General features: G+C 40.0%; 1 protein-coding gene across 3 annotated transcripts in view; it reads right to left on the reverse strand.

Annotated features, from left to right (window-relative positions):
- Positions 1-26017, reverse strand: part of LOC140211620 (protein prune homolog 2-like) — a 329851-nt gene that overhangs the window by 239682 nt on the left and 64152 nt on the right. For all 3 annotated transcript variants that reach the window (XR_011889534.1, XM_072281551.1, XM_072281550.1), the window contains exons 4-6: positions 25109-25293; positions 17579-17737; positions 4241-4335 (exon numbers count right to left, since the gene is read on the reverse strand). Coding sequence is in view for 2 of the 3 variants with exons in the window: in XM_072281551.1 (XP_072137652.1) it covers positions 4241-4335; positions 17579-17737; positions 25109-25293 (439 nt within the window). In the remaining variant the exon portion in view is untranslated. The remainder of the gene's footprint in view (positions 1-4240; positions 4336-17578; positions 17738-25108; positions 25294-26017) is intronic.

Raw genomic sequence — 26017 nt, forward strand, 5'->3', positions numbered from 1 at the left:
CTTTTCTCCGGTATAAGTTCTTAGTTGAATATGCACAGGCTTCAGTTTAGTATCTTTGAAATGCCTTTCAAACTCATTTTGTGGAATGACTGAAACAGCTGAGCAAATATCAATTTCATTTTAATGAATTTGCTATTCACTTCTGGTCTTAGCCATATAGCTAAATATCAAATACACAACAATCATTATACTACCCCTTTCTCGGTCAGAGTTAAAAGCTCAGAAACAAAGATATATATAGGCCAGCTGAAACAAAGCTTTGAAATTCTGAGTACCTAAATACTAGTACATTGATAACCAGCATTTTTTGTGTGTGTTGCTTGAATTTCCAGCATCTGCAGATTTCCTCGTGTTTACATTGATAAATCTGGCTATTTTCACAAAAGTTAACCAAATTGCAAGACATTTGACAATTTCACTAAAATATAAATATTATGAGTTTTCTATACTTAACCCTGATACCATCACAGAAGAATCAATGGAAGGTAATGTTTACAATGGTTTGAATTTTGATTGAGACAGTATGAATATGCTTGATAAACAACCTCTAAATTTTTGAACTAACCAGCATCTTTGAGTACAACAACTGTATCATCTTAGCATATTGGTAATCTAAAAGCAGCATTCGATTGCTACTTATTGTGTTTCTTATTTTTTCTTTAAGATTTACAGAATCCAATTGATACATTTTCCCCAAATCAGATCTCCGTTGACATCAGAGGCAGAAAGGAACAGCCAGTAGATGAAGTACTGAGTATTTTGTGGAATGTGGTGAAAATCACACTAGATCATCTTTTGTCAATATTGGCACAGTAGACATATTCCCAGACCAAGGCACAAAATTCTTGTTCAAACATAAGTGCTATTTTATAACTACATATTATGCATTTACTTCTTCAAAACATTCCCTTCCACAAGTATGTAAATACAGTAATAAAATTTAGCTTCAGTCTAACTTGAAAAGAATTGGGCACTTCACAAACGTTTATGAGTTCAACTTCAGTTGGCACGTATATGTCAAGCGTAATGTAATCTTGGATCCAAAACTCAACACTATTCCAAAAATAACTAGCCTCCTTCCTTCAGAGAATCTTTAATTTTAAGATGTAATGGACAGTAACTTCAGTTTATCGGAGAGACCTATGGTGGGGGAGCTACGTGGCCTTGGTTGTTTTCCAGACCAAGTCCTAATGCCATAGGGCCACTTGTTAGGGCCACTCAGGGGAGGTGGTGCGGGAGAGAACAGAGACGTGGCAACTGCATTGGAATCCACGTGTTGTGAGCTGGCCCCCTACAGGCTGTCTCTCTTGTTGGTACTGCTTTCTGGTGTTCACCCCCGGAAGTCAAGCTGAATTGCCTTGCTCAGCGGCTGCAGGAGATGAGAAACTGCTGTGTTCTTGTTCTTGCAGAAACGTGGCTCCAGGACACCAGCCCATGAACTATCAATCTTCAGGCCATTCCACTAAAGGACTTGTACTAATGTTACCTGTGACTGTATCTGACATTGTAACTTTATATGATGTGTGTGACTGCATTTACTGTGTTTTCTAACTTGGCCCCAAAGGAACGATGTTTCATTTAACTGTATACACATGGATGATTGAATGACAATGAAACGAACTTGAACTTGTTCTATCACTGATTACAAAGCAAATTAGGTCTTGGAGACCTTTCACCATTCTAGATTAAAATCCATCAAAAATTCACATCAAGCGGTATCATTCATAAAAAGTAGTAGAGATTGCATTTGCAAGAATGAATTTTGTGCAAGTGATGTCAAAACATATAATACATGCAGTTTAACTTCACTATTGATAGTTGAACATTATTATAAGTATATCATATGCACAGACAATCCAAAAACTTCAGCAAACTCTACAGGCAGAATAGTTTAATTTTCTTATTGTATATGTTCCCCGTGCAATTCACAAAATGGAGGATAATAATAATTTCATAAGCAATTTTGCTACCTGTCCACCAATGCAATCGCGCTGAACGACTGCCGTCTGCCTATCACTTTTATCCCAGAGTTCCCAGCAGTTTCCTGTCACAAAATAATTAGCCTTCACATGGCAAATACCTAATGACGCCTACTATTTTTAACCATCCACACAAAAACAAAACAAGTTCCAAGTTAAAATGACCTTAAGAACTCCCCACTAAGCTTCAGCATGCTACATTCAGAACCAAAATTAAGCAGTAAATGCAAAGATATACCTACTTATTTCGGGTAAGGTACTGTCAATTGTATGTATTATGATACATATTGAATACAGGCCTACTAATGTAAGAAGATATCTTTCAGAAGTCTAACTGGTGAACCAATAAAAAGGTTATTCTATATTAAGGAAAAAGTTGCTTGTTACTGCTTATTTCACAATACTTAAACCTAAGTGGCAGTTTTGCTTTTAAACTCAAGAGCTGTGAAGCGGATTCAGCATAACATCTTTTGATTCACCATCAAGCAAGTGCAATGCCATTTTCATAATCCTGTTTCCACTTGCTGACAGAATCTTTGATATAATTTCATTGCAATCAGTGCAACATTCTTGAGCATTTGGTTTCTTGCACAACCAATATTTCCTGCATGTTAGTAACACTCATGCCTTATCTTTGTGTACTTCTTCCTGTTCAAGGTCCTCCAAAGTCCTAACCACATATTCACACATGAACAGATTGTCATTTGGACCACTGTTGTGGCATCTTTGTTGCAGTGACTAAGAATGTAAACAGAACATCGTGGGCAGGATGAATTCCTTTCACTGCTATAACATACTGCAAACAACAGCAAGTGTAACAAAATAAGGCTCAAAATAATACAGCTTGATATCAAAGCAGCAAAAGGAATTTTAATGCTACTTTGTAGAAAATCAGAAAGATCTGCAGTTATTTTTTGTATAAGGTACTAGTCACATTCAGCAGAATTAATTCATACAATCAGCAAATGGAAAAGGTGCATAGACTATTAAAATATTTGGAACCAATGGAATAAAACAAATGATTCACAGAACTGAGAAAGTAGTTATTGGGTGGGAGAAATAGAGAAGACGATCGAGTTGATCAAATTGTATGCACATAATTGATCGATCAGGGATTTTTTTATTTCATGTAACACAATTGACAAGAGGAATACAAATACAAAATCAAAAAAGTCAAATGGAGGATAAAATGAGCATTATACAAAGTGATTGGTGTTAGGATCAACAACAAGTGAAGTTATAGTCTAGTTTATATCTACCGAAGTCAAACAGTGAAAAGCTGATAAGTTGGATGAAGCTACTATTTTGGTGATCAATGGTTTTCAGGATTTCATTTTCAGTTTATTTTCCTGCAGTCCTTCTTCCAAAAAAATAGCAGACTTCAGCAAGTTAGCATTGAATGAGAATGGTAACCAAAGTAAACTTTTCTTAGAACTTTTTTATGCTATCCAGCGCTCCTTTAAAACCTTTTGGTTCACAAGATGCTTAGTAAGATTGTTTAGGTAATATATATCTATCCATTAACTAAATTCCATTCTCAAAACTCACACAGTCCAAATTTTGCAAATAGTCTATAATTTTATGAATAATAAAGAAAATAATGAATCTCAGTGAAACAACCACACACCTAATTACCAAAGGAAGTGCAGTAGAATAAATGAAAACTACCCTGCAGAAAAAATACATATGAAATAATTGATGTCAGCCACATAACATAAAATGTGCTACAGGAAATGAACTATAGAATCAAAAGGCAGGGAGAATACACAGCTGCATTGAACAAAGATTATTTTTCTACAGGGCTATGCATGATTGACCCATGATATTTAATAAAGTGCATTATAGATTTTTTAAATTCATAGTTTTCATGGCTGATATCCAGACTTTAAATGCATTCTGCTCCTGACAGCTAAGTCATGGATTGATCCAGAGAACTGAAAACATCCTGTTCAGTTCTATATTAAGGAATTCCTATGAGCCATCACAGAGTGACACGCCTCTCAGAATGAAAGAATGTAATATTTCATTTGTGATGTTCAAAAACATGATGAATCACACTTCATTAAGAAAGTTATTAATATGCATTATGCAAATCAGTCCACAATTAAGCATTTATGTCTGTAAAGAAGTGGTAACATCATTCAAACTGTGCTGTGAATGTTGTTTGTAATATCAAAAGTAAACATAAAATGTGATGGAATGGACCACCCTGCATATTGCTATTGTTGAATTATATCCAATTTTCCCAGAAATTCACTCACCTCGAGGGTCATGTACACAGTACTAATAGCGAGCTTTGTATCTCCTTCCGACAATTCCTTTAGATCTTTTAGCAAAATCTGTTCAGTAGTTAAACCTAAAACAAAGGCACAAAAAATGTTAATATTTTCTTTACACACCCTATGAATAATCATTTATATTGCTGTTGGCTATTATATTTCACAGGAACCAGCATTTAAATTGCTTTGAAATTTTATTTACTGCTTAAAATAGAATTAGTAAAGTTGTCTGTTGCTTAAAATTCATTTGCAGCAGTAAATAATGCCAAGCAAGCAAAAGAAATATTGGATTTCTCTGGTAAATGCCAGCAGTACTTAACTGAACAAATGAAACAAGCCAGGAAATGATTGCTGAGCATTTCCAGAATTTTCTATATTTAATTCATATTTCCAGCATCTACATTTCTTTGATTTCACTAGCATGCGTTCAATACGCAAATCAATGATGCTGGAGAAATCATCTCTCAAACCATCTGCCAGTTCAGACCTCTACAGGCGCACCAACTGCATAATTCAATTGGGGTTGCAGGATTGAGAGAAAAGTATACAGTGATTTTGTTTTGTTGATTGTGTTTTGCTTAAAGCTTTTAGTTATTTGAATTTGTTTTAAGTATTTCTGTTAACATTGAGAGTAGAAGTAATTCACACAATTTTAAATTTTCATTATCTTCTGAAAAGTTTTTAAACTCTAATAGTATTGATGCCTGGCAAAGTTGTGGATGGAATTCTGCCGGAAAGTAAAGTTGAACAGGGAGCTTTGAGGGTGCATTTTCTCCATTGTGTTATTCAGACTTTCCACTGTCCACAAGTGGAATTGTCCCTCCAGATCTGCTGGCTTTACATGGTAATCTCGGGCAGTGGCAGTAATACCTTAGTCACTCTGTGTTTTACTATAATATCTACGATTCGTTATTCACCAAGGTGCTAAACATTCATGCCACTTATTACAAGTCATTACATGAATATTATTTCTTAAAACAAAGTATTTTATTTTTATGCATCTTTGCATGCAAGTGTGTGCTATTCACTGAAAACATGCAACAAAAGTACATATATTTCTTCTTCCCAAGTGACGATTTATTACCTAAACTTAACAACTTGTAAGAGATCAGATTTCTTTTTAAATGCTGCATGAAAATGGATTAAATGTATAAAGAATGGCTATAAGGATACAGCAGATAAACATCAGGAAAGGGGATAGCTCTTTGAAGGATTCATACTCATAATAGGCAATATCACATTTTCATGAGTAAAAAATTCCATATAAATGATTAAATAAACTTTTCATAATATTAAGATTTTGCAAAAGTTCAGAAATGTTTCATATTTGGCATGAGGATAAGACAAAGGCCTAGAAATACAAGAAGTGAGTGGGTATATTTTAAGTCAAATGCAAATAATAACTGTAATACTAATTCTGTTCTGATCCTATCCAAATTACATCGGTCCTTGTTCAAATCGCAACTCGAAACTCCCTGTTCCAGGGGAAAGTATAGTAAGGGCTAATAACTTGTAAATAGGGATGTGGGTTGATAGAGAAAATGGAATGCATCAGTGTTGACAGCCATGTTTCAGTAACTTTATGAATTATGTTATAATATGCACCCATTGCTGTAATAGAAAATTGGTTTTACTGTTAGATATTTGATAATTATTTTATTCTGTAAACAGGAGCTAGTCTGTTACTTAAGACTTTCTGTAACCGCTATTCTGATATCAAAATATAATTTTACTGGTAATAAGCCCATAGCACACGGAAGCAGAATTAGGCCATTCAGCACATTGAGTCTGCCTATTCCATCATGATTGATTGGTTATCCCTCTAAACTCCATTCTCCTGCCTTCTCCCGGTAACCCTTGACACCCTGACTAATCAAGAAACTATCAATCTCCGCTTTAATGGCTTGGCTTCCCCAGTCATTTGTGACAATGAAAGCCAGAGAATTATTCGTGCGCATGCGCCGGTCGTGCATGCAGCCGGTTACAGTTGCTCCGCAGTTTCTTACTTTTAAACTTTTTAAACTTAGTTATTTGCTGTATTTTTTTTTTCTCACGGTAACACATTGAAGCTGCACCCTCTCTAACATGCTGGTGGAGAGAGTTTTACTTGTTTTTTTAGCACTGGAATTAGTTACATTCGGACACGTCTCGTTAGCATGGCAGCAGGATGGCCGCATTGTTTATTCCAGGGACCAATTGATTACAGTCATGCCCGCCGGTTTAGCGAACAGAGCAGCGGACAGACCGGCTGAAATCTGGAGGAAAACACACAGAGGATGCAGAGGGGGATCAAAAAGGCGAGGGAAGAGGACCAGGTCGAGACAACAGAGGCTTTTGGAGAAGAGAAGTTATAAGCTGTGTCTCCCCTCTGTTATCATGGGAAATGTAAGATCGCTGGGGAATAAAATGGATAAACTGACTGCGCTTGTAAGGAGTCAGAGAACATTTCGGGAGAGCAATGTCATGTGCTTCACTGAGACGTGGCTGCACGAGGACATACCCAATCAAAGCGTTTCCATAGGGGGCTTCCAGACCGTTCAAGCTGACCGGAATTGCACTGAGAGCGGTAAGCATAAAGGAGGGGGGCTGGCGGTTCTGGTAAATAACAGATGGTGCAATCCTGGGCATATTACAATCAAGGAACTGGTCTGTAGCCCGGATATTGAACTTTTTGCGGTTGGACTCCGGCCATATTATTTGCCAAGGGAAATCTCGCATGCAATTGTGGTTGTTGTGTACATCCCTCCCTCTACCAATCCGATGTCGGTGTGTAACATCATTTACACCGTCATAGCCAGACTACAAACCCAGCACCTGAGTGCCCTCATTACCATCTCGGGTGACTTCAACCAGGTTACCATGGCTAGAACACTGCCCAACTTCACACAGTATATGAGCTGTACAACCAGGGGGACAGGACTCTGGATTTGATGTATGCTAATGTTAAGGATGTATACAGCTCCTCTCCCCTCCCCCCACTGGGAAGGTCAGATCACAGCCTGGTGCATCTAAAGCCCTGCTACGTGCCTCTGGTGAAGAGTAAACCTGCAACCTCGAGGACAGTGAGAAAATGGACGGAGGAGGCTTATGAGGCACTCCAGGGTTGTTTTGAGGTGACAGACTGGCAGGCACTCTGTGAGTCACATGGAGAGGATATTGATGGGTTCACAGAGTGCATCACTGATTACATCAACTTCTGTGTGGACAGCAATGTTCCGACAAGAACTGTCCTTTGTTATTCAAATAACAAGCCATGGGTGACAAAGGACATTAAGGACATCCTGAACGCTAAAAAGAGGGCGTTTAGAGATGGAAATAGGGAGGAGCTGAGGGCAATACAGAGGGACCTGAAAGCCAGGATCAGGGAGGCTAAACACAGGTACAGGAGGAAGCTTGAGTGGAAACTCTAGCAGAACAACATGAGAGAGGTCTGGAGGGGGATGAGAACCATCACTGGGTTCCGGCAAACTAGCAACAGAAGAGCGGAAAGCAGTGTGGACAGGGCCAATGAGCTTAACCAGTTCTTTAACAGATTTGACATTGTGGCTCCTGCCCATCCCCCACATGAGCCATCTGTTGTCAGCTCCCAACCAACACATATTCCACTCTCCCCTCCTACCCCTCCTCACAGTCCCCCACCCCGCTCTCATAACTATACCCCTTCCCCACACGAAACTACCACGGTGGGCTTCACAGCTGAACAGGTGAGAAGACAGCTGAAACGTCTCAACCCAAGCAAGGCTGCAGGACCGGATGGTGTCAGTACCAGGGTGCTCAAAGCCTGTGCCCCTCAGCTATGTGGAGTACTTCGCCATGTATTCAACCTGAGCCTGTGGCTCCGGAGGGTTCCTGTACTGTGGAAGATGCCCTGCCTTGTCCCTGTGCCGAAGACACCGCGCCCCAGCAGCCTCAATGACTACAGACCGGTGGCATTGACCTCCCACATCATGAAGACCCTGGAGAGACTTGCTCTGGAGCTGCTCCGGCCCATGGTCAGGCCACACTTAGATCCCCTCCAGTTTGCCTACCAGCCCCGACTAGGAGTTGAGGATGTCATTGCCTTCCTGCTGAATCGTGTCTACGCCCACCTGGACAAGTCAGCGTGCACTGTGAGGGTCATGTTTTTTGACTTTTCCAGTGCGTTCAACACCATCCACCCTGCTCTACTGGGGGAGAAGCTGACAGCGATGCAGGTGGATGCTTCCCTGGTGTCATGGATTCTTGATTACCTGACTGGCAGACCACAGTACGTGTGCTTGCAACACTGTGTGTCCAACAGAGTGATCAGCAGCACTGGGGCTCCACAGGGGACTGTCTTGTGTCCCTTTCTCCTCACCATTTACACCTCGGACTTCAATTACTGCACAGAGTCTTGTCATCTTCAGAAGTTTTCCGATGACTCTGCCATAGTTAGATGCATCAGCAATGGAGATGAGGCTGAGTACAGGCTTACGGTAGGAAACCTTGTCACATGGTGTGAGCAGAATTATCTGCAGCTTAATATGAAAAAGACTAAGGAGCTGGTGGTACACCTGAGGAGAGCTAAGGTACCGGTGACCCCTGTTTCCATCCAGGGGGTCAGTGTGGACATGATGGAGGATTACAAATACTTGGGGATACGAATTGACAATAAACTGGACCGGTCAAAGAACACTGAGGCTGTCTACAAGATGGGTCAGAGCCGTCTCTATTTCCTGAGGAGACTGAGGTCCTTTAACATCTGCCGGACAATGCTGAGGATGTTCTACGAGTCTGTGGTGGCCAGTGCTATCATGTTTGCTGTTGTTGCTGGGGCAGCAGGCTGAGAGTGGCAGACACCAACAGAATCAACAAACTCATTCGTATGGGCAGTGATGTTGTGGGGATGGAACTGGACTCTCTCACAGTGGTGTCTGAAAAGAGGATGCTGTCTAAGTTGCATGCCATCTTGGTCAATGTCTCCCATCCACTACATAATGTACTGGGTGGGCACAGGAGTACATTCAGCCAGAGACTCATTCCACCAAGATGCAGTACTGAGCGTCATAGGAAGTCATTCCTGCCTGTGGCCATCAAACTTTACAACTCACACAACAGGAATTCTGCAGATGCTGGAAATTCAAGCAACACACATCAAAGTTGCTGGTGAATGCAGCAGGTCAGGCAGCATCTCTAGGAAGAGGTACAGTCGACGTTTCAGGCCGAGACCCTTCGTCAGGACTAACTGAAGTAAGAGTTAGTACGAGATTTGAAAGTGGGAGGGGGAGGGGGAGATCCAAAATGATAGGAGAAGACAGGAGGGAGAGGGATGGAGCCAAGAGCTGGACAGGTGATTGGCAAAGAGGATATGAGAGGATCATGGGACAGGAGGCCCAGGGAGAAAGACAAGGAGGGGGGAACCCAGACGATGGGCAAGGGGTATAGTCAGAGGGACAGAGGGAGAAAAAGGAGAGTGAGAGAAAGAATGTGTGTATATAAATAAATAACGGATGGGGTACAAGGGGGAGGTGGGGCATTCGCGGAAGTTAGAGAAGTCTATGTTCATGCCATCAGGTTGGAGGCTACCCAGACGGAATATAAGGTGTTGTTCCTCCAATCTGAGTGTGGCTTCATCTTTACAGTAGAGGAGGACATGGATAGACATGTCAGAATGGGAATGGGATGTGGAATTAAAATGTGTGGCCACTGGGAGATCCTGCTTTACAACTCCTCCCTTGGAGGGTCAGACATCCTGAGCCAATAGGCTGGTCCTGGACTTATTTCATAATTTACTGGCATAATTTACGTATTACTATTTAACTATTTATGGTTCTATTACTATTTATTATTTATGGAGCAACTGTAACAAAAACCAATTTCCCCTGGGATTAATAGAGTATGACTATGACAAAGATTCACTACTCTGCCCTAAGAAATTCCTCTTCATCTCTGCTCTAAAAAGACATCCATATATTTTGAAGCTGTGCTCTTTCATCCTAGACTCACCCAAGAAAGGAAGCACCTTCTCTCCATCCACTCTATCTAGGCCTTTCTATATTCGATAGGCTTCAATAAGGTCCCCCATCATTCTTTAAAAGTCCAGCCTAGACAGGTACAGAGCCATCAAATGCTCATGTTAACCCTTTCATTCCTAAATCATTCTTGTGAACCTCCTGTAGACTCTCTCCAATATCAGCACATCTTTTCTTAGATAAGATGCCTAAAACTGCTCATAATACCACAAGCGTGGCCTCTTCAATGCCTTATAAAGACACAGCATTACATCCTTGCTCTTATATTCTGGTCTTCTCCTTCCTTACCACCAACTCAACCTCCAAGTTAACCTTTAGGGAATCCTGCACAAGGATTGCATGACCATATACCTCACTACACTGTATTCTACTTGCCACTTCCCTGTCCATTCTCCCAATCAGTCCAAGTCCTTCTGCAGACTCCCTGCTTCCTCAATACAACCTGCCCCTCCACTGATCTTTGCATCATCCACAAACCTAGCCACTAAATCATCGATTCCATCACCCTACTCATTGATATACAAAGTGAAAAGAAGCAGTTCAGCATTAACTTTGGTGGAACACCACTAGTCACCAGCAGCCAACCAGAAAATAAAACCTTTATTCCCATTCTTTTCCCCATACCTGTCCATGCTCGTATCTTTCCTGTAATACCATGGACTCTTCTCTTTTTAAGTACCCTCATGTGTGGCACCTTGTCAAAAGCCTTCTGAAAATCCAAGTATACAACATCCATTGACTTTTCTTTGTATCTTATTTTATTAAGGAATTCCAAAAGATTTCTCAGGCAAAATTTTTCCTGAAGGGAACCTTCTAACTTCAACTATTTTGTTACGTGCCTCCAAGTACCCAAAACCTCACCCTCAACAATGGACTCCAGCATCTTCCCAACCACTGAAGTCAAGCTAATTGGCCTATAATTTCCTTTCTTCTGCTTCCCTCCCTTTTTAAAGAAAGGAGTGACATTTACAATTTTCCAGTCCTCTGAAACCATTCCAGAGTCTAGAGATTCTTGGAAGATCATTGCTAATGCTTGAACAATCCTTTCAACTACCTCTTTCAGAACTCTGAGATGTAGTCTCAGGTGACTTACCTACCTCCAGACCTTTCAGCTTTCAAAACACCTTCCCCTTAGTAATAGCAACTACACTCACTTCAACCCCATGATACACTTGAATTTCTGGAACACTACTAGTGTCTTCCACAGTGAAGACTGATACAAAGTACTTATTAACTTTACTTGCCATTTCTTTGTCACCCATTACTACACCTCCAGCATGATCTTCCAATGGTCTGATATCCACTCCCGCCTCTCTTTTACTCATCTGAAAAAAACCTGATATCTATTTTTATTTTATTGGCAAGCTTACCTTCATATTTCATCTTTTCTCTCCTTATGGCTTTTTTAATTGCCTCTGTTCGTTTTTATGAGCTTCCCAATCCTCTAATGTCACTAATTTTTACGATAGTACATGCCCTCTCTTTTGTCTTTCTGCTCTCTTTGACTTCTCTTGTCAGCCATGGTTGCCACGTACTCCTTTTGGAATACATCTTCATCTTTGGGATGCATCTATCCCATGCTTTTGAAATTGCTCCCAGAAACTCCAACCATAGCTGTTTTGGCCATCATCCCCGCTAGTGTCACTTCCAATCAACTTTGGCCAGCTCCTGTCTCATGCCTCTGTAATTCCATATATTCCACTGTAATACTGATACATCTGACTTTAGCTTCTCCCTCTCACACTGCAGGGTGAATTCTTTCATATTATGATCACTACCTCCTTCTGTTTCCTTGACCATCAAATCTGGTTCATTACACAACACCCCATCCAGAATTGCCTTTCCCCTCATGGGATCAACCACAAGCTGCTCTAGAAAGTCACCCTGTAGCCATTCTACAAATTCCCTCTCTTGAGGTCCAGCACCAACTTGATTTTTCCTATCTACCTACATATTGAAATCCCCTGTGACTATCATAACATTGTCCTTTTTATATGCTATCTTCCATTGTAATTTGAATCTCACATCTTGACTACTGTTTGGAGGCCTGTATATAACTCCCATCAGAGTCTTTTTAAACTTTCAGTTCCTTAATGCTACCCACAAGGATTCTACCTCTTCCAATCCTATGTCATCTCTTTCTAAGGATTTGATTTCATTTTTTTTACCAATACAGCCAGCCCAACCCCCCTGCCTATCCTTTTGATACAACGTGTACCCTTGGGTGTTAAATTCTCAACTATGATCTTCTTTCAGCCGTGACTCAGTAATGCCCACAATGCCGTACCTGCAATCTCTAACTGCGATGTAATAATCATCTATCTTATTCCATAATCTCGTCAACTCAGAATGTAAAAGCAGTACCAAATTCATGCTTGGAAAGATCAGCTTTGACTGTTTCCAAGTAATGCTCCCAAATTCTTCCTCTGCTATATTGATGACTGCATTGGTACTATTCATGCTCCCATGCTAAGCTCATCAATTTCATCAACTTTGCCTCCATCTTCCACCATGCCCTTAAATTCACTTGGTCCATTTTTGACACCTCCCTCCCCTTTCCCAATCTCTCTGTCTTCAATCGACATCTTTTATAAACTTACAAATTCCCACAGCTTTCTCAACGACAAGTCTTCCAACCCTGACTCCTGTAAAAAATTATTATTCTCTTTTCTCGGTTCCTTTGTCTCCACCACATCTGTTCCCAGGATGAGGCTTTCCTTTCCAGGACATCAGAGACGTCCTCTTTCTTCATAGAAAGTGGTCTTCCTTCCTCCTCCATTGATGCTACCCTCATCTGCATCTCCTCCATTTCCCAGGCATTCCTGCTCATCCCATCTTATCGCTGCCTTAATAGTGATAGAGTTGCTCTTGTCCGATCTTTGATCCCATGGGTCTCTGCATCCAATATATCTTTCTCACAACTTTTGCTATCTCCTAAGAGATCCTACCACTAAACACATCTTTATCTTCCCTTCCCCGACTCTCCACTTTCCACAAGGATCGCTCCTCCTGTGATTTCCTTATCCATTCACTCCTCTCCACTAACATCCCTTCAGGCACTTATCATTGCAAGCAGCCAAAGTGCTACACCTGCCCATTCACCTCCTCATCCACCTCCATTCAGGGCCCCAAAAAGTCCTTCCAGGTGCGGCAACGTTTCACCTGCGAATCTGTCGGGTCATCCAATGCTCCCGATGCAGCCTTCTACACTTTGGTGCAACCTGACATAAACTGGGGGACCGCTTCATGAAGAACCTCTACACCATCCGCCAAAAGCAGAACTTGCCCATTAACCAACATTTTAATTCTGATTCCCATTACCATTCCAACATGTCGGTCCGCAGCCTCCTCTTGAGCCAAGCTGAGGCCATCCTCACGGTGGAGGAGCAACACCTTGTATTCCGTCTGGGTAGCCTCCAACCTGATGGCATGAATAACGATTTCTCCTTCCGTTTCTCACCTAACAGCTATCCTTCTTCCCCTCCCCCCACTTTTTTATTCTGATGTCTTCCCCCATTCCTCTTAAGTCCTGAAGAAAGGTCTTGGCCCAGGATATCGACTGTTATTCGTTTCCATGGATGCTGCCTGACATGCTGACTTCCTCCAGCATTTTGCCTACGAGGCTTTGACTGCTGTGGTGTGCAGCATTTTTTTAAAAAATAAATCCCCTGTTATTTCATACACCAACTCAGTATGCGTTTTCAGTTTTCTCCTACACTCCCCCATGAAACTGAATCATGGAACTACAATTAACACCTTGAATGAATCGCAAACAAGGATTTAGGCCTGAAATACTTTAGCAAGTGCTGCACCATTTAACATCATTTATTGAGGATTCAGAGGGAGGAGACTGACTGCATTCATCAGAGCGGTTTGTCACAAACTGTCATGAGTCTGCTTTGTATTGAAGTAATAGTTGCCTTTTATGGCTATGTTACGTCTTTTATTTGTGGTTTCCAAAACAATCAGAAATGGGAGGTGATGGACTTGAGGCAAGGCCTACCAAATGGTAGAAGTAAAGTCACTAATAAAACCTTACAGCCACAAGAACCATTTCATTTTTACTGACTTTATTAAGCCCCTTTTTACCATTGAACAACTTTTGCTAATCTTTGCTGAAGTGAGAAACAATTCAGTTTTTCTAGATTAAAAATAAAAACTACTATAAAGATTCAACAGGGTCAGGCAGCTTATGCAGAAAGACAGAGTTAACAGTTCAGGTTATTGATGCTTCCTGACCTGCTGTTGCTTCCAGCAGTTTCTGTTTTTATTGCAGATTTCTAGCATCTGCACTTCTGTGATATCCAGCTTTTCCTCGATGCCTTCTGCACCTTTCTTGTCTCTCTCAGACTCACCACTAATTTGGAATAACTATAGCCCAATCATATGACAACTTTAGCACAGTTCATCCAAAGTGCCCCTTAGGAATGTTATCAAATAAAATGAAAAACTGCTGCCAAACTATTTCTAGTATTTTCTACTTTTCATCTAGAAAAGGTGGATTGCTTTTTCCTCATTAATAAGCCAATGAGTGCTTTAATTTCAAATCCTACATACAACTTAAAGGTGCTGTCATGAACATGATAGGCTACCGGTCATCATCAGGAGGAAATTATTTAAGCTTAACCATATCCACTTCATAACCATCTGTTCAATTGATATTCTCCTTACAGGCAAACTTATTCCTTCCCCAACCTTTCCACAGCCATTCCTTTTCTTATCCATTGACCTCAACTCACACCACAAGAGGAACACTGGAAGGAACACAGAAATAATTTAAGTATATTTACAAACGTACTACCAGGCAGACCATTCAAAGAGGTTTTGGCTGATCTGTGAGTTCGGACTAATAATGACTGTAATCCTCTTCCTGAATAAAAATCTATCAGTATTGGATTTTAAAGTAACAATTGACTGAGCATCAAAAGCAATTTGCAAAAGCATTAAACAAATTTTCTTAAGAAATATCATACCGGAAATGACACTTTGTTTCCGTGTTCACTAATCCCTGACCAACTAAGTATCTCTAAAATATTCTCTTCTTATTCAGAATTTGTTTACATAGAATTGTCCTTGAAAGGACTGTCTCTAATTTTTATGATATCAGACTCCTCAGTCAATGGGAATTGAAAAAAGTGACAGGAACTATATTTTTTTAAAGGATCAATTAAATGACCACTTCATTGTCAGCAATACTGACCAATTTCTAATGCAGTTTACGCAGACTACCGGATTCCCCACAGCACCTTATCAGTTTTTTTGATAGCTTATACCACCACAAGCATATCATAGAGTCATAGAGCACTGGAGTACAGAAACAATCCATGCCTGCCTGGTTTTCTGTCTACTCCCATCTCTCATCCATGTACCTATCCAGACCTCTCTTAAATTTTACAGTCGAATCTGCATCTACCACTTCCACTGGCAGCTCATTTCACACTTGGCCCACCCTCTGAGTGAAGCAGCTTCCCCTCAGGTACTCCTAAAATATTTCACCTTTCACCCTAAACCTATAACCTCTAGTTCTAGTCTCACAAAACCCCGGGGAAAAGCTTGCATATAATCACCCTTTCTATACCCCTTTATAATTATGAATGCCTCTATGAGATCTTCCCTCATTTTTCTGCACTGCAAGGGAATAAAATCCCAACCTATTCAACCTATTCCTGTTACTCAGATCTTCAAGTCCTGGCAACATCCATATAAATTTTCTCTCCACTTTTTCAAGCTTATTGATATCTTTCCTGTAGGCAAGTGACCAGAACTGCACACAATACTCTAACTTACTCCTGCTAAGGCAACATTGACTCTAACTGACCCTATCCTGAATGCCAAGCAACTTAAACTCCTGGATCAGACTCCCTTGCTGGATTTTGTTAAAGGCCCTGCCAAGTTCGATGTAGACAATGTTCATCACCTTCCCTTCATCATCTTTCAGGGTAATCTCCACACAAAAAAAACCCTACATCAACCACACCTATTTGTTTGAACCTGCAAAGTCTGTGTCCAACTAGCTCTCACATAACTTAATTGAATTTAAATTCAAGCCATTTTCTTTTTAACATTTCAAGTGCTCTATCCCCAAACTACATACATACCCTTCCCCATCTCCCAACTTTACCAAGGAAAACTTTTGAATTAGCTTAAAGGATTTTAAATGTGATAAATTCCACTTGAAGGACTTGGAGCACATGCTGCACATTTTATTCTGAAACATTAAGATGGCCCCACTAACACTATTTGGCATAACTCTATAGTTGCATTCTTGCATCGGTCAAATGAAGAAAATAGAATATTAAGAAGCCCTTAGTTCATCCCACTCCAGTACCTTTTGCCTTATTTGAGGCAAGCTAATACTCCAGCTTTATAAGGGACACACAGAATTCCAGGGGGAGCTGCAACTATAATCCTGCCTAATTTGCAACCTTTGGCAGATTCCAGGAGGAAATGCGGGTTTTTGCTCCCAATCCTTGAAGCATTCATTACTAATGATTTATATATTGCTTTCATAAAAATTACCTCTAAAGTCTTCTTGCGTTTATGTTTCTGTGCTATTTTTAGTTCTCGAACATTTTAAGTGACATTTATTAGCTCAAACTACACTTATAAACTTCAGCATCATGGATGGCACTCAGGTGGTACTGCATTTTCAGATGTGCTATCTTCCAAATAAGTTAAGACTAAGACTCTTACTTATTATTCAAGTGAAAAATAATCCATTTAATTAATTTATTAAAATATGCTCTCCACAGCCATACACAGATGTAACTACCCTTTCACCTGAATTTAATGCCTGTGGTGTGCAGAAGGTGATTATCACATTTGCCTATTTAATAACTGCTGTTACAGAGTTTCAGGGATCTGGGCACAATCCTGAATTTGGATGCTGTCATGTGGACGTTGCACACTCCTCCAGTGTCCATCTTTCTTGCTGGTGATCCAGTTTCCTCCCACATTGCAAAAAATGTTGGTAGGTTATTTGGATTTTGTAAATTGTCATTAGCATCTTTGGTGCCAACAGGTTGCACAGAATTTAGTACCAGGAAGCAGCAAATGAAAATTTCAGGTATGAGATGAATGTCTTCCTACATAGCATTATGAAACATAAAAATATATTACAGTTTCTTAATGGGAATTAATAAATGTACTCTGCCTGTTGACCATGATACTTATAACTTCATTCAACATTTTCTTGGTGTAACAGAAAATTCAATATTTAATTTATGTCTAAATCAAAACTTTACCAGTACTAATTACAGGTTTAAGGTGGGTTCCATACTTTTCTGCTCTAAGGAAATGAAATCTGCTAGAGAAAAATAGAAGTAAATACCAGAAACATCAAGTTTTGCTTGTTGCAAAGCATCAAAAAACTCTTGATGCGCAGGAGGGTCAGGAAACCTCTGTTCCAGAGCAGCAATCATTTCTTTATCTTTTAGTGTTGCTCTTCCAGCTTCAGAAGTAATGTTCATGCAGTCTAATTTTATCACACCTAACAAATAAATAATAATCACATTTTTAGAATAGCATGAATATCAATGAAATATGTTTCATTTGTAGTTTAATGAAACAGAAACTGAGTATCAACTACAATGTAAATACTGAAGCGATAACAACATTGAAATTTTAAATGAACTTATTCCACTCTTTGAAATTGCTCTGTGGGGCACCCCATCAATCATTTAATGGTTAAAAAAAAGTCCAATAATCTTCTGTACAAAAAAAACGAAAAGGAGTTATGTGGATTAGAATTAGTGCAGTGTACTTTTCTTGGACAATTTTCACACAACATGGTAGGTATGTAAAGACTGGTGAAGAGAAGATTGCAGCAGCAGAGCACAGGGTCCACAATAAGCATCTAGTTAGCATACAACATCAATTGGCAGTTGTACATGCCACTCGACATACTGAATGGCATCTAGACGGTTGCCCTACAGACATATAGTGGGCCTCCTCATAATTTGCAGAAGCATGCTATATTCATGTTACGTGCACAATAGCACAGAGAGATCAGATTTCTGGTGAAACTTTCTATCACTTTAAGCAATGAAATTTTCAGGCCAATAGAACAAGTGTGTAAAGTTTAATACCATGACCATATTCCAGCTTTCCTCTTGGCACACCAATTATTTACAGTGTAATACTTACAGTTAATACATAGAGTCAAAATAAACTGAGAGACACTCTAGTTGAATGGATGCACTCTGAATTCACAAAACTGATCATAAGTTTCACATTGCATTTAATCTTATAGATCTCATTTGCAACTGTTCCATACAGGAAGGAGATAGCCTACTGATATGGTGATATGGCAACAACCTTTCCCTCAATACAAGTGTAAGGGGTTTCTTCTTTTATGTTACTGCAAAGGCTAACAAAATGGCTTCTTTGTTATGTTATAATTAAAATGGCTTTTCTGTAATAATAACTGCTGAGAAAGTTCTCTCTCTAGCAGCTTGTTTGAGTTATAAAGAGAATTGTGTTCATTTGCTAACCAATTGGGATAGATGTTATTCTTTCTTGTGTGTCTGTAAGCTATTGTTTGTGGGCTTTGAGGGAGAAGGCGTGATGGGGACAGAGAGAGGAGATGCGATGCTGTAAGCTGGCCAACGGGACGGACCCCGAGCGGGAGTCTGAGGCCCAGGGTCTTCAGCGAGGAGAGGAGGCGAAGACAGACTTGTGTGGAGCATCTGGTCGACCACCGTGGTTGGACCCAGGCAGTCGGAGGGGATCAAATGGTGGAAAGAAGACTCCGTTAATTGAGCTCCAACTGTTGTGCATGAAGTGGTTGAACTTTGATAAATTTGGCGCCTTTTATTTTCCTTTTATATTTTATCTCTATTAATTACATAGTTCCAGTAAGATCTCTAAAGTGTAATCATTTAATCACATGTGGTGTATTGTCAGTTATTTGGGCAGGGCGGGGTACATCACACAGTATCCACACAAACTTGATTACCCAGTCTGGCAGGGCCGAAGGCTGCTCCCCCAGACGAAAGCGAGCTGAGCAAGCCTGAGGCTTACCAGAGGACAGCACAAGTAAAACAAAAGACCAGACCACTGATGTCAAGAAGAGGGGTGGTGTTGAGGTCAAGATGGTTGACATCACCGTTAGCCAGTACTGGTCCAACATCATAGACGCCACGGCCAAGAAAGCTCCCTAGCGCCTTTACTTCCCCAGGTCGCCAAAGAAATTTGGCACATCTCCTTCAACTCTCTCACTAATTTTTATTGATGTACCTATCTGGATGCATCATGGCTTGGTATGACAACTGTTCTGCCCATGAAAGCAAGAAACACAGAGAACGTGAACACAGTTCGGTAAGTCACAGAAACCAGCCTTCCTTCTATGGACTGTGTCTACATTGTTCACTCCCTTGATGATGCAAACAACATAATCAAAGACCTAATGGACTAGCCCATTGCAAAGCAGATATAAATGCCTGGGCACACATACTGTCAAGGCTCAATAAGAGTTTCTATCCCACTGTTACAAGACTATTGAACATTCCCCTACAGCAGTGGGCAGCGTGGTAGCATAGTAGTTAGCACAACGCTTTACAGTACAGGCGACCTGGATTCAATTCCTGACTGTAAGGAGTTCAACGTTATCCCCATGATCGCGTGGGTTTCCTCTGGGTGCTCCGGGTTCCTCCCAATGTCCAAAGATGTGCCAGTTGGTAGGTTAATTCATCATTGTACACTACCCATGATTAGTCTTGAGTTAAATTGGTGAGTTGCTGCATGACATGGCTCGAAAGCCCGGAAGGACCTGATCCACGCTGTATCTCAATAATTTTCTTTTAAAAAAGCAATAAGATGGACTTTTGACCTCACAACCCATCTCATATGGCCTTGTGCCTTATAGTGCAGCGCCAGCAGACCATCTTTGTAACTGTAATACATTATGCTGCACTCTGTTATTGTTTTACCTTGTGCTAGCTCAATGCACTACTGTAATGAAATGCTCTGCATAGACGATATGCTAGACAATTTTTTCATGTATGTTGGTACACGTGACAATAATAAACAACTTTACCAATTTGCCCCAGAACACAACTTTAATTCTCCTTTTAGTTACTCATGGATTTTTATTTATCATGACAGAAATTTGATTCTGCCATTTTAGATCTTACACTTTTCTAAGCACTGATGATAAGGTTAAATTACTGTTTTTTCTCTTTGGAGTGAAGGAGGATGAGAAGTCATGATTTTTAAATAATTAGAAGAAAATGGAGGGTGAATGTCAGAGGTAGTTTTTTTTTAGAAGAACACAGAGTGGTGGTTGCAATGGAACTTGCTGCACTTGAAGTGATAGTATAGGCAGATACATTAGAGATATTTAAGAGCCTCTTAAATAAGGACATGGAAGCAGGAAAAATGGAAGGCGATGCAGGAGGAGATGTTAGATTGATCTTGGAGTAGGTTGAAATGCCAGCACAACATTGTGGACCAAACAGTCTGTGCCATGCTGCAGTGTTCTATGTTAATAAACCTCGTCTCCCACCATCCCTGCAGCTTATCAAGCACTGTTATTCTCTTCTCCAGTTCTAAAGAGAGGTCTCACCCTGAATTGTTAGCTCTGTTTCTCTTCCTACAGACCTGCCAAGTATTTCCTACATTCTCTGCTTTATTTTAGAGCTCCAGTATCAGAGGAGATTTGATTTTCCTTTGGATTATTGTGAACAACACCAACGTTGATTACGTAAACATGAGGAATTCTGCAGATGCTGGAAATTCAAGCAACACACATCAAAGTTGCTGAGTCCTGACGAAGGGTCTCGGCCCAAAATGTCGACTGTACCTCTTCCTAGAGATGCCGCCTGGCCTGCTGCGTTCACCAGCAACTTCGATGTGTGTTGCCCAACGTTGATTAGATGCATGCAAGAGTAGGAAGTAAGAGCACAGGTTGCTATGCATAGCTTCAAGGCATACTTATGAAAGTGCTATTGTAGTTACAAATATAAATGAGACAAAACTGGACACTAACCAAATCTTAATGACTCAATGGTCATAGGAAAGTGCTCCACGCAAATGTTATTCACCAAAATGTAGATTAAAATAGAGTCTGCAAGATGATTATGTCTACCAAGATAACGTGTTGAATACTTGAGATGTGTTCCTCACTAATACAGATTACATTCTGAACTCTGGAATTTTTGATGAGGGTAAAAGTTTTCACTTAACAGAACTGAAGCATTATGGCAGCACACAGACTCGCTTACACAATATTGCAGATATAGCAATACAATAAGCTGAACAAGCAGAAGCTCAAACAAAAGATCAGAGAACATAAGCAATTCCTCCCTCCATGAAATGGAGCTTGATTGGTACATTTCTATTTCATTCATCAGAAAGTTTTAATTCAGTTTCTTGTGTTGAGTCCACAGATTCCACCATTCCCAATTGATTTCATATACATTTTAGGATTTGAGTACATAACTTCAGTCTGACATTCCATATCAATTTGGTCCTCAAGAACTACACCATTGCTACATTACATCATTCAGCTGAGATACCAAACTGAGGTCATACCAAGAAAGAGTAACACAAGAGACTGCACAAGTAGAAAGAAGCATAAGGCTTTTAGACATTCCTGATAGAGGATGGCGAGGAAAAAGACCAGACATCCAGAGCAAAGTGGTTGGAGCCAGGGAATTAGAAGTTCTTCAAATGATGGAGACATATGAGGTGTCCTCGATGTAGATTGGAAGGGACTGGATAAAGGAAGACAAGATGGAGTCAAGGTACATGAAGATAAGGTCACATCAACTCAGCTGTCAATATTAGAAGATGAAGTGAATTCTACTGCTGGTCAGAAAAATAAACTTCTCTCGCCCAAAAGGTAGACAGATTGATCTGTCTCATCACAATTTAAAGACGTGGTTGGTGCAATGTGACAGTAATAATTACCTATGATTTTGGATCACTACTAAGCTTTGTCCAGAACCTATCCATGCTGTCTCCAATTGTACCTATCTTCAATGTCACTTCTACAACTCCTGCTCCAGGGTGACTTTGGCTGAGCAATACAGGATTCTTTGGTGCAAGGGACTGCTCTATATTCTGATCCTTAGAGATCAGCAAGCAATGTTGCACCAAACCTTTTTCTCAATTTTCTACATTAGAATGCTATACTTTTCCCTCCAGAAAAATCCTAACCTCCTGTATACTTCAGAGACATGGAAATCAACACAGATCTAATCTGAATTCAATATATTTTGGAGAATTATTGTAATACAGGTGTCCCCCGCTTTTTGAATGTTCGTTTTACGAAACCTCACTGTTACGAAAGACCTACATTAATTATCTGTTTTCGCTAACAGAAGGTGTTTTCACTATTATGAGAAAAGGCAGCGCGTGTCCCGAGCAGCCAAGCTCCTCCCCGGAACTGCATTCTACCGGCATTGCTCAAACACATGCCTGTGAGCATCTGTGCTTTATGTCGATTTATTTTGAGCATCCATTAGCAAGATGAGTTCTAAGGTATCGGAAAAGCCTAAAAGAGCTCGTAAGGGTGTTACACTTAGCGTAAAGCTAGACGAAGTAAGGACAAAGTAAGTTTGGCTTGTGGAAGTTAACGAAGATGATGTTGAAGAGGCTTTGGCATCCCATGATCAAGAGCTGATAGATGAAGAGCTGATGCAATTGGAAGAGGAAAGGATAGCAATAGAAACCAAATGCAGTAGCGAACAGACCGAAAGTGAAGTCATCCAGGAACTGAACGTGAAGCAACTGCGTGAGACTTTTGCTGCAATTGACAACAATGATTGCAGAAAAGTACAACTTTAATTTTGAAATGGTACGTGGGTTTAGGGCATATTTGTAGGATGATTTGAGTGCTTACAAAGAACAGTATGATAGAAAAATGTGCGAGGCTAAGCAGTCAAGCATACTGTCGTTTTTCAAGCCTTCCACGTCAGCCATAGCAGACAACAAAACTCGACCTTCGACATAGAGGCAGGCAGTCATGGAAGAAGATGACCTGCCTGCCCTGATGGAAACAGACGACGATGAGATGACACCTCAGTGTCCCATCACCCCAACCTCCGACGACTCAGTCTAACACACCATCATCAGTGTGCTCGCTGTCTTCCCAATTCCTGTAAGTGATACTACACTGTATATACATTATTTCTACTTTATATAGGCTGTGTATTTTTATGTGTTATTTGGTATGATTTGCACCTTCATAGCTGAAAGGTTACAGGAGTGAGTGTTTCTGCCGAGAGCGCCTGCTCCGAGTTTCTGCCCAAAGCGCTTGCGTGAGATTTTCACTGCGCTAGACAGTGCTTCAATGATTGTAGAAAAGTATTTCTTCTTTATATAGGCTTTATATATCATATCATTCCTGCTTTTACTATACGTTACTGTTATTTTAGGTTTTGTGTTATTTGGCATGATTTTGTAGGTTATTTTTTGGGTCTGGGAACGCTCAAAAATGTTTTCCATATTAATAAACGGTAATTGCTTATTCACTTTACGACATTCCGGCTTACGAACCGTTTCATAGGAACGCTCTACCTTCGGATAGCGGGGGAAACCTGTATTGTGTTTGCAGGATGGGCGAACCATGTAACTGTCATTGTCATGATCCCAGTCTCTTGTAAAGGTTCAAGATAAGGATTTGATTTCAATTGGGCATTTGGCAGTGAAGCTGCATGGACTGCACAGCCGTAACATCACCAGTGACATTATCAATAGTGATAAAGATCTATACAGATCAGTCATGCAAAACTTGAATACTTGAGTTGTCATTTTCCTGTCCGGAACTGAACAAATTAAGAATATGGAGAGGAAAATATGACTGAATTAATTCTTTGCTGCATTATTCCTACATTTTTCTTGACACCAATTCTGGGCAGTATAACACCAGTTAATTCACTACTGTTTGGTGAGGCTTAAAGCCTACTTCTGAAAAATACGCATTTTCAAGTTTTGTCCATTTTTTAATACCCTTCAGTGATCTATTTAATGAGCAGAAGTTCAAGGAGCCAAAAATTCCAGTCAGGGCTGAGACTAGAATAAATGCAGGGGCAAAATTCACCATAAATTTTTTTAAAAATCTTTACTGTACTTCTCAGATGCAAGCCCTGGAATGGCTAAACTATTTATGACTACTCCACTTCAAGTGAAATGATATAAAGTTTGCATGCTACTGTGTCACTTTTGGTTTTCAATGAATAGTTATTTTTCCTCAAAGTACTGTAGTTTATCATTTCATCCAGATTTATTATTGTCCCCTGCTAACTTTTCATCATCTAGAAGCAACAAAAAATATACTTTCCTCCATACACTTTAGGGTTGGAGACGTTCTTAAGCAGTAATTATATCCTTGAAGGTCAGTAAAATTTAAATATATTTTCTGCTATGCAGCACATTTTCATGTGTTTTTTTTTCTGGTAAATGGTTCACAGTACCTTCTTTCTAGCTTATTACTTTCTGCAGTTTGTATCGGCAAAAATAGCAAAACAGTGCACGCTAATGGACAGCAGGGAATTAATGTCAGCATCTCTTATTTCTGCATGAACACACGCCAGGAGGATATGACAGTGTTTACTTCGTCATTGTATCTCACTACAAATTCCAGGCCATAACTCCACATGCATCTCCCCAAGGAGTATCCTGAAGAAGGGTTTCAACCAGAAAGATCGACTACTTATTCATAGATGCTATCTGACCTGCTGAGTTCCTCCAGCATTTTGTGTGTGTTACTTTGAATTTCCAGCATCTGCAGTATTTCTCACGATTATATATTTTGATTTATCGTTGTGTAAATAATTCCTATGCCCTTAACCCTCAAGTCATGTGAGTGATCAAGTACACAAGTACTTTCCTGCTAATCAAAAATGAACACTCTTACCTCTCAGAAGATGTGCTAAATGCTGGTTTAGCAGATCTGGAGCTCCTTGGAGAATTTCAGAAACTATTAGTGTGATACAGGATCCCACTGGCTCCAGAACAATTTCACAATGATCATAATGTATTCGCTCTTGTTCATGATGGTCAATTATTTTGACAACAGCTGTATCAAGTGCTTTGTCATCACTAAAAGACAATAAGACACCAGGTGTAGTTTTATGTTGACCATAATATCTGGTACACACTTTTGCTTAATTGGTTAATGCACGCTATTAGGAGAATTGCAACATTTAAAAAAACATATTCAGAACATACCGAGTAACTCAGTAAAACTATTGTTCCAGTCAACAGTGGAAGAGATTGAAGAGCAACTCACCTGTCTTAGCAATATACCATGAACTGAATTTTCCAAAATGCATTACAGTATAACAAGTCTTTGGATTCAAATGCACCATAAAACTGAATTTGCTCTACAGTTGTAATCTATTATATTTTTAACAATTCAATACAAATATTGAAACACATTAAACTGGCACCCCAAAATTTGGGGACTATTGGTTGAGACCATCCTTTCAGTTGCAGATAACAATTTAGATCACTGAAGTGAAATTAATTAGTGCTGTCTGGTGCCAATGTATCACTCTTCCTCAAGCCTGTATCAGACCACAAATTTAAAATATTGTTGGATGTTAATACAAATGTAAAGCATTTCAGGTAAACAAGCTATTAGCTAGGTTCTATATTTCTCTTTCTCAATACTTTGCATGATTATTTGATATTTAACTCACCATAAAAGTTAAATTACATATAGCCCCACACAGTGTAAAGCTTAAGTTTATGAAAATGACTGAAGTCATTAAATGTAGATGGTCCGTAAGAGTTTAGCAGCTATAGTAGTATATTTGATAAC

The sequence above is a fragment of the Mobula birostris genome, chromosome 17 (assembly GCF_030028105.1).
Source record: "Mobula birostris isolate sMobBir1 chromosome 17, sMobBir1.hap1, whole genome shotgun sequence".
NCBI lineage: Eukaryota > Metazoa > Chordata > Chondrichthyes > Myliobatiformes > Myliobatidae > Mobula > Mobula birostris.